Source organism: Electrona antarctica, assembly GCF_951216825.1.
Source record: "Electrona antarctica genome assembly, chromosome: 3".
NCBI classification, from domain to species: domain Eukaryota; kingdom Metazoa; phylum Chordata; class Actinopteri; order Myctophiformes; family Myctophidae; genus Electrona; species Electrona antarctica.
Genome location: NC_136808.1, coordinates 29,406,551 through 29,416,027, shown reverse-complemented (window position 1 = coordinate 29,416,027; position 9,477 = coordinate 29,406,551). Strand labels below are relative to the sequence as shown.

Here is a 9,477-nt window from a genome sequence, read left to right as displayed (position 1 = left end):
TAAATCACTTGTCTTTTTAACCCATTAAGACCTTAAGGACCCTGAAACACATAAATAAAATAAAAATAGCAGGTGTACAAGCTTGTATATCTGCTATTTGTATTTGTATATCTGCTATTTTTGAATAGCCAAAGCAAAAATCTAAAATGACACAGCTGCTTTCCGGTTTTAACAAGTTTATGTTGAGGATGTGAAAGTCCACCGTCGGGACACTAGTCGGGACACTAGTCCACTAGTCCACTGTATGCAGATTAAAACACTAGTGTCTCCAAAAGATCTCAGTTACATTGCCAGTCACTATATGTGTTGCAACATGTGTTGACATTGAGATACACATGAAGAAAGAAGAAAAAGAAGCTTGCACAAATGATTTACCCATAGGCATTGTCTAAACGACTTCTTCTGCTTCAATAGTGGTGGCTTGATTGTTTGAAGGAAGATTCATGTGATATTTCAGGGTATGATATAATACTGTATTACAAAGGTGTTTATCTATTTCATACTATCCTGTTTATATTTTTTTAAGAACATTTTACTCAACACACCCCTCTGTGCTCAAGGGTCAAACAGGTACACATCGATCATCTGTATATTTTATTTTTTCTTAATGTCTTTCTTCCTATTTAAATAAAATGTGCGATTTTCTGAAACAATTTAGAGTTTGTCTGTTCTCAATTCTCATACAGTACAATATGGTACCCAAGTCTAACACATTTGTCTGTAAGATATTACATTAGACTAGTAGCCTACAGTATGTCATATATTATGTATGAAATAGGTTTTGCCACCAAGCCAATCATGAACGAGCCATCCTGTCACAACTCATAAGCTTCCACAACAGCCACGACAGACACACTGTATAAATCCACATCATCGTCTTCAATTCCATTTCCAAGTGAGCATGTGTTCCTTGTTACAACTCACCTTCAGTGGCAGATACAACTCAACATACACACAGTAGATTCACTTCAGCCTTCAAATCCAAGGCCAGGAACAGTCACTGAACAATAACATCAGCCACCCAGTCATTGTGGTCCCAAAATAACAGCAATAGTGCAACACCTTGAATCACATTAGCTTACAAGCACCAGCAGCAAAAAATAAAGAACATATAAAACAAGGTTCCTACTTTGAGCAGTCTTCTACTTGACGTTGTCAGTTTTGTAAGTGATGGCCAGGGTAGAAATTCAACTCATGGATAGAGAGTTGGTCTATAGGCCTATGGTCTAGTACTCTAGTTGGTCTACTATCTCCAACTCGGGTCACCAGGCTTTCTCTCCAGTCGATCTCCATCCTCCATACATCTGGCATAGGCCTACTGTATCCTGTCAAAACATACAGTACACAACTTCACTCACTGAACAATGAACATGTTTAATTTCCAGCCAGTCAATAGGGTAATTATATGTAAAGTTTGTTTTATTTTGGATAATTGACAGACATTATATTCAACAACAAACAGAGCAACTTAGGGCTGTCAAAAAGTACTCAACTTGATCTGTAATTTGTATAATGATATGGCTCAACAAACTACATTGGGATTAAACAGTTTTAAATGTCTTGATGAATTGAATACATAGGACCACAATGGAAGCAAGGCTTTTTGCTATACTTTTAGCACCATTGTCATACCACTGTACAATTTGCAAACTGTTGTAGTAATACAGTAGCCCCTGATTTTCTCTCCCACACACTGAACTGGAAGGCTTTACTAAAACAGCCGGACAGCGCCCTCTGGAGTCACTCAATGCACTGGGTCACCGATATCGGTATTCGGTGCAACACATTTGTATATATATTGTTTAGCTCTTGTCTAGTTTAATGAGTATGGCGTTAAGCCATGACTGACTGTAGCATTTAGCTACCGACAACAGAAGGCAGTATGGCGCTCTTGTTTTACAGGCAAATGCGGTTGTCATGGGCTTCGTCTGTACTTGCTTCTCAAAGGTGTTCACGAAGGATGTTTCATGTCCAGATGCTCGCCCAGCGCAAAGGCAAACGTCAGTGAGGCTAGCATGGCTACATTGTAAATGTTGACCGTTTAGATGTGTCCAGAGCCATAGAGTAAGACATGTGGCTTAGTTCTTAAGTCTCTGACTCGGCGTGAATGTGTATTAGACGTAATGCGTGTGTTTTAGACTGGCCTTAGTTATAGAGGAGATAAACATTGTTTGATAAAAGACATTTCGATTGATGTGACGTATTCTGTTTATCTGTCACGAAGGCAGCTACTGTCTCGCGAGAGCTGCCGTGGCGCTTGGCAACCGGCAAGCGGAAGTGTTGCCATAGATACCGCACAAAGTATAATAAAGATTCGTGTTACTGTTTCGGGGAGGAGCAAATAGCGTTGGCGCAACTTTTAACCCGGGAAATTCAGAAAGAAGACAGGGGAGCACAGCAGAGAGACATCAGCCCTTTCTTCTTCGGAATTATTACTGTTCTTTATTCATTCAGAATACCGCTAACCACTGATACAAAAACTTTGCCGACATGCCCTCTGTAGACGTTGATGTATCTCCACTGAAGAGGAGCAGGACTGAAGCGACCAGTGAAGAAAATGTGAAACCAGCTGTTCTGAAATTCGCCAAGCTCTCTGAGCACGCCATTACACCAACCAGAGGGTCCCCCAAAGCAGCGGGCTATGACCTGTACAGGTTGGTAACGATTCAGATGAGTGCAACTGCAACAGCAGCATGTTTATTGTCTGTCCACCACCCAAACATTAATTGTAAAACAAAAGTGTCATTTTATTTGCTATATCTTCGTCCTGTATTATGAGCTGTGCCCATTTGTAACATGCTGACATGACAGGGTCCGTCAGTGTTCCTCTTATATAGGTCACATTCATAATACACTCTTAGCTCTGGTCCATAGCCTTCTACTGCTTCTACGATTACTGCAGGGCAGAAACGTAGAAGCAGTAGAAGGCTATGGACCAGAGCTAATACACTCTCAGAGTTACAAAACGATTGCATTTACTGATGTAAACACAGCCAAACCCTTTGTTGTAACTAGCATGAAAACTACAGTAGGTTTAGTTTTTGCTAGTTCTGGGAAACACATGATTTGTCTAATATTTTCTTTTCAATATAGTGCATATGCATACTCAATTGGACCTATGGACAAGGCCATTGTGAAGACAGACATTCAGATAGCAGTTCCATCTGGATGCTATGGCAGAGTGGGTGAGTGCTACTTATAGACTGAAGTTAGGTAAACACATAATGCCTCACCAATAGCTCTAAAATTACAATATTGTGCAATGTGCATACCGGCACATCATGTTTAACCACAGCAAATTGTTTGGATTATTTGGGTGAGACCATTATTTTATTACACATTCTGTCTCACCTTGAATGTATTTGAAGACAATTTGTGGCTATTGTAAATTAAATCAAATGTTTCAAGTTGCATGCTAATAAAGTAAAAAATGTTATGGCTTACAACAGTATTTGAAACGATGTTTCAAACGATCTATGTAAAGCGCCTTGGATAAAGGCGCTATATAAATGCACCATTTATTTTATTTATTTATTTATTATTTATTATATCATTTCCTCCCAGCACCCAGATCTGGCCTGGCTGTAAAGAACTTCATTGATGTTGGAGGTAAGTTGCGAACAGTTGACATTAAGTACTGTATTTGCAATGTTATGAATTGGTTTATTTCAGCATGTTGTACTAATTTTTGTGTTTTATTATTGTGTAATTCTCCTTAGCTGGAGTTGTAGATGAGGACTACAGAGGGAATGTTGGTGTTGTTCTCTTCAACTTTAGCAAGGAGACCTTTGAAGGTGAGCTTGCCTTGAACATCAGTGACTAAAGCTTTCCTCACTATATTGTAGTATACAATATACTGCAATGTAGTGCAATGGTTCTCAACCAAATTCCCCCCTAACATTATCATAAGATCATCCAAACTTTAACCTTGAATTAGGGGTGCTCTGAATCGGGTTTTTTGGGACCGATCGCCTTTTGTTTTTTTTCTGGATCGGCCAATACCGATCTTGTGCGGAAGGGGATAATTTGAATATTTCCAAAATGATTATATGTCAATGTCAAATGTGGGCGAGTGTGTTTTTGGACTGGGGCAAGCATTCTGGTTACCCACAGTTATATGGGAAAAGAACACGGAAATAAGCCTTTCACAATGTACTGGTAGCTTATTGATGTGACTACACATCAAAACATTCATGATATGTAGTGAAGTCATTGTCCAAAAGGTATTGATATAGTACTGCTTCTCATTCCATGTTGTACTGTCATCAGCACTGTTACATTTATGACAATAATTAAGTGTGTTGCCTTTGTCTATTCTTGTCTACCAGTGAAAAAAGGTGACAGAGTGGCTCAGCTAGTATGTGAGAAGATCTGCTACCCAGAGCTTATGGAACTAGAGGTACTGTCTGCAATCTGCCCCCAATCTGTCATTGATTGATACATTGTAAAACATTTTAATGAGGTTACTTCCATTCTGCAGTTTTGTTGCCTACTTTTCAGAAATGTAATTCTCATGCTATCGAGATCTCATGGTGCCACGATTCTATTTGTTTCAGACTTTGGATGAGACGGAGCGTGGAGCCGGGGGTTTTGGCTCTACTGGACGTAACTGAGGTTTCAAATGTTACATGCTGTTGTACAAAGTACACTTTTCCCCACCATGTACGATCCCTGTTTGAACTGTTACTGCCACTTTAATTGTGTTAATTCAAGACTACTGTCTGGTTAACTGCTTTCTTGTCTGAAGTCCATATGTACCAGGAGCAAATTGTGAAGCCTGCATTTCCACCAGGGGGCATGGTAGGACAAGGATTGCATCTTTGCAGTCTTGAGTATTGTTAGTGTGTCTAGTCTGGTGTGATCTCATCTCACAGCCTGTATTATGAACTCAGTTGGTTTAACTGCATAGTCAGTTTTACCAGTTAAGAAGACATTGGGATATGTATTATGATGCACTTGACTTGCATGTTAAATCTGAGTGGCTCTACAAGGCATACGTTACATAGCTGTTGTACAAATAAACTTTATTTTTCAATTACGGTTCCTGTTTTTTATTAATGTTATTAATTTTGTTAATTCAAGACTGATCCACTGTCTGGTTAAAGCAGAATTCATTCCGCCCATTCTTCTTTTTTTTGTTCACCTTTTGCTGTTGTCTTCAAGGCTGTTGTCTTCTTTACAGGATTACACCTTTGCAGTCTCGTGTATCTGTATTCTGTATGTATCTTGTTGTCAACTCTAGTGTGATCTCACAGCCTGTATTATAAACTCTCACCTTTAAAACTTGTTTTAGAGGTGGAGTAAGGCCATTTCTTTATTTTATACATTTGTTAAAATAAGCGTTACATAGTTCTATATTCTGATAGCTATAGTGTTTATTCAATAGTGGGGTTCTATCTCAGTTTAGTAAACAGAAATAGGTTGGGATACCAATTTCATCTCATTAGGTCTCATACAGGATAATGATGTGGAAGTGACACAATTGGAACTAACATTTAAGCTAATAAGTGGGTACTCTCTCCTGATTGGTTGAAATTGGCACCCATCTAAAAAGTTGTTCTGTTTATTAAAGAGTTGGGGAGACACTGCCAAAGACAACAAGAGCTGCCAGGCAGCAAATTAGTGCTGTGGGAACTAGCCTCGGAGACAGCATGCATTTTCCTTTCAAAAGAAAAGGAAACACACATGGGCACCAGTCACGAGGACGTCCCACATTAACATACGTGGATTACTGGAAACGGCAAGGTAGGGCTCGTCTGAGAACGACCTGGAGACACGTTACTGAACACTAGCAATGATCACTATCAGAATATAGAGCTTTAACAATAAACTTTGTTTTAACCAAAAAACATCACGTACACTACCTGTAATATAGTCTGTTTTACCAACTAAGGCAATGTGATGGATTATGATGCACTTGACTTGCATCTTAAACTGTAGGCCTATACCACTGTTTGCCACCAAACTGATATAGTGTGGACAAAGTTAAGCGAAAGTACAGCAGTGAATACATTTACACCAAAATATGTTTTTTATTGTGAATTTACAACTAAACCCTCACTGATGTGAACAGAGAACACAGACGGGTGTCTTAAGGTTGGTCCGTGGCGATGCAGCACTGATTGGATTTGTGAGAGAATGTGTGGCCATGACGGCCTCAGTGCATAATCATGAAGGCCCAGGTTCGGCATCATCACAATGTGTGTGCAGGTGTGTGTGTGTGTGTGTTTGTGTATGTGTGTGTGTATACACAGTTTACAAAGGAAGTAGTTGGTCATTATAAGCACCATTACAAACCCCTCCAATTCAAGGGGCTTCCTATAGTTTACAAATGCTTCATAGATTAAAAGTGGCATTGATTATTACAGTATAAACACACTTAATTTACATGTAGTATAAAGGAGAGCAGACAGGCTATGAAGCAAACTTTTGTTTTGGTTGCAAAGACAAATGAAATCTTTAAAGATTGACGGGATTGCATATCTTTTCTTTTTTGACTACTGAGTGTTTTTTCTGTTTTTTCTTGAGTAGTACAGTGCATTCAGAAGTCTATGTGGTTGTGTTGCTAGCACCAGTAAATATGAATAATTCTAGTCAGTAGGAAAGATGGAAAAGCATGGTTTAAATATGCTGAAGGAGTCATTCAAGCTTAGATATGTCTACGTCTTAATAGTAAAAGTGGATTCCTCTCTTTTCCCATTTCATTTTCTTCATATTCACTGCAAAGGAACAGTAACAACTGATGGATGGATGTCCAGTGGATATCTTGGTTAAGTCGTCATTTAGTGTATGGGGAGAGGAAAGGAAGCCACGTAAGACTATTAGGACTCACCCCTTGTCTCTACCTACGCAGAGTGGTGTAACCTTGGCATTGGAAACCTTCTGCAGTCCATGTGCCCTACAAAGTGGTGCCTGATTCCACATATCATCGTACAAATTCAACACCTACTCTCACAATCCTTCCACTCAGCACAGAGCACTCTACACACAGCTGAAGTTGTCGACTCTTTCATACTGCCAGGTTCAGCTGGCATTTTTAAACAAAAAAAGCCAGGAGAGATTGCATCTATGATATGTAGAATCATCTTTGGGAATCAAATGATACAGTCCCCCCATTCCTCCCGTTGTCTCTTTGGCGGCGAGCTCCTCTCTACTAGAGCAGGTAGAAGTTGTCCCGAGCCAATGACCCAGATTCAAAGATTCCTCTCCCATCCCATTGACGTGGACGCAGCGTTGAGGGGAATTGGAGCCTGGCCTTGGATCAGTGGCTGTGGGCGACATCCGCCCGTCTCAGTCCTGTGGTGGTTAATGCAGGATGATCTGCACCCTCATCTTCAGTACGTCTCCCAGCTGTCCTGTGAGGTAGTCTTTATCATGTCTGTCCTCTAGCTCAGCCAGCTCCTGTTTCCTGTAGAGGGGCATGCTGCTGATCTGTAGGACGTAGGCCCCCGGGGGCAGGGCTTTCTTCTTGGCCATGTGCAGGTAGCTCACACCCTCTCTCTGGTTGATCTTGAAGTAGCCATCATCGTTGCCAAAGTCAATTGCATAGCGCACATGGTCGTTGAGGGTGGACAGTGCAGGCGTGAGCTCCAGGATGCGGTCACGGCTGCTCAGGTCGCTGATGTTCAGGTGGATCTGCAAGGTGTCCTCGATGTCAACACTGGCCAGGCTGACCTCCTGCTCGGTCTGCCACAGAGACACAATGATTTGTGAAAAGTCATACTTGATCTAAGCAGGTATTTATCCTGACAGGTGGGCAGACAAATTCAACATGAGGATAGTACTGTGTACATACAAGCATGTAATAAGTATTACCTGTGTATCTCCCTCAAGTGTTGAGTTGGTGCTTCGACGTTTACGTCCTTTCTTAGGGTACCCATTGATCTTGCACTCGTAGCATGCTTCAGGTGATAGGGAGTTCTCATCTGTCAATGGTGAGTCTTCTCCTTCTCCAAGACTGGAGCCAGGACCAGAAAAGCCCATACCAGTGATGCAGTGACTGAAACATAGACATGGCCATCAATTATAACTATGTATTTAGCACTGTTTGATTACTGTACATGAAGACTGATAAGAGTAGGAGAATGCTCATTATTGTACACAGTGATTAACTGTAATTTATATCACTTTCTAGTGAGGAGCTCTAGGGATGATGTCGATTCAAATCACTTTGGTCAGCTTGTGTTTACCTCTAGGAGCCACTAGAGGGACATTTAGACTAGTCTTGTTGACGGTTGACTAGTGTTTTTGATATGTAGTTACAGTATATAGTCTTGGCTAATGTGATGCTTGAATTTCCTCATTGGGATCAGTGTTAGTTTACCCATTAACACTGAGTATTTTACAGCGTGCACAGGCTCACTCGCATACCCTTGTCCCGCACGGAAGTATCCAGGTGGGCATCCACACAGGTATCCCCCGTCCGTGTTTGAGCAGCCGTGGTTGCAAGGGTTCGAACTTGAAGAACACTCATTGACGTCCGCGCAGCCGCTACCGCCCTGCTCATAGTTGAAGCCAGTAGGGCAAAGGCAGCGGAAGCTCCCCAGAGTGTTATGACACGACGCACCCCCACAAATATGGCTGTTCTGACACTCATTCTCATCTAGAATAGAGGAGGTCAAGAGGAAGTAAACAAACAGACAGACGTCATCCCCAGCCAGGGGAGCAGATACAATACTGGGAAACGCTGGAGTAAATGTCATAAACATGTGAATACATAAAGGCAGAACTGTAGCTGTGCTTTCAAAAGGCTATTTCCGTAAGCATAGTGAGGAGTATTTCTGTTTGGCGGCACCTAAGAGGAATGATTCTCAGCCTTTTTCATTTAAAGGACCCCAATTTGAAACATTAGGCCACCACATTTGATATGATTTTGTCTCTGCATGGGAACTCCATTCTATTGTCCATTTTGAGATATGATTCCATAACTGTCATTGAAGTACATGAAGAGTAACAATAAAACTCAAAATAGCCATTCTTGTATGTTCTATTGTACTTACAAACATGATAATGGTGAACTTGAACTATTAATCAATCAATTAATTAATGTTGCTGAGGGCTCCACTGGAACCCCCTGGAGGACCCCTATTTTGTGACAAAATGAATGTGAGAGAAAGTGTGTGGTAGCACTCACCCACACACTGGTTCCACTGGTAGTGCTGCAAGTACCCTTGTGGGCAGCTGCACCGGTAACCTCCTACCAGGTTCTGGCAGCCATGTTGGCATCTGTGGCTGCCATCACACTCGTCCATATCTGTCAAAGGAACATACGCACATTAGTAACTAACTATTCCTAATAGTTGTGATATGGGAGTGGGGCGTGATAGCAGTGGGCTACTGACCTTCACAGGCCTGTCCATTAGGGTCCAGTGAGAAACCTCGCTGGCAGTCACAGTTGAAACTTCCTGGACTGTTCTGGCAGACACCGTTGGAGCCACAGAGGTTGGGGTCACTAGCACACTCATTGTTGTCTACAAA

General features: G+C 41.3%; 2 protein-coding genes across 3 annotated transcripts in view; one reads left to right on the top strand and one right to left on the bottom strand.

The window, feature by feature from the left end:
* The first annotated feature begins 1,762 nt into the window (after nt 1–1,762).
* On the top strand, nt 1,763–5,035 carry dut (deoxyuridine triphosphatase). Of its 2 annotated transcripts, XM_079497311.1 has the most exons (7): nt 1,763–2,000; nt 2,504–2,654; nt 3,094–3,185; nt 3,565–3,609; nt 3,720–3,794; nt 4,329–4,399; nt 4,557–5,035. In XM_079497311.1, the coding sequence occupies exons 1-7, from the start codon at nt 1,883–1,885 to the stop codon at nt 4,611–4,613; spliced, it is 609 nt and encodes a 202-aa protein (XP_079353437.1). In that variant the 5' UTR covers nt 1,763–1,882; the 3' UTR covers nt 4,614–5,035. The 2 variants fall into 2 exon arrangements, with proteins under 2 accessions (XP_079353437.1, XP_079353438.1); XM_079497312.1 differs by lacking the exon at nt 1,763–2,000 and having other exon boundaries at nt 2,316–2,654.
* Nucleotides 5,036–6,008: 973 nt separating this feature from the next.
* Nucleotides 6,009–9,477, bottom strand: part of fbn1 (fibrillin 1) — an 88,789-nt gene continuing 85,320 nt past the window's right edge. The window contains exons 62-66 of the mRNA XM_079497310.1: nt 9,342–9,470; nt 9,134–9,253; nt 8,371–8,602; nt 7,816–7,999; nt 6,009–7,686 (exon numbers count right to left, since the gene is read on the bottom strand). Coding sequence (XP_079353436.1) covers nt 7,306–7,686; nt 7,816–7,999; nt 8,371–8,602; nt 9,134–9,253; nt 9,342–9,470 — 1,046 coding nt within the window. The 3' untranslated portion in view covers nt 6,009–7,305. The remainder of the gene's footprint in view (nt 7,687–7,815; nt 8,000–8,370; nt 8,603–9,133; nt 9,254–9,341; nt 9,471–9,477) is intronic.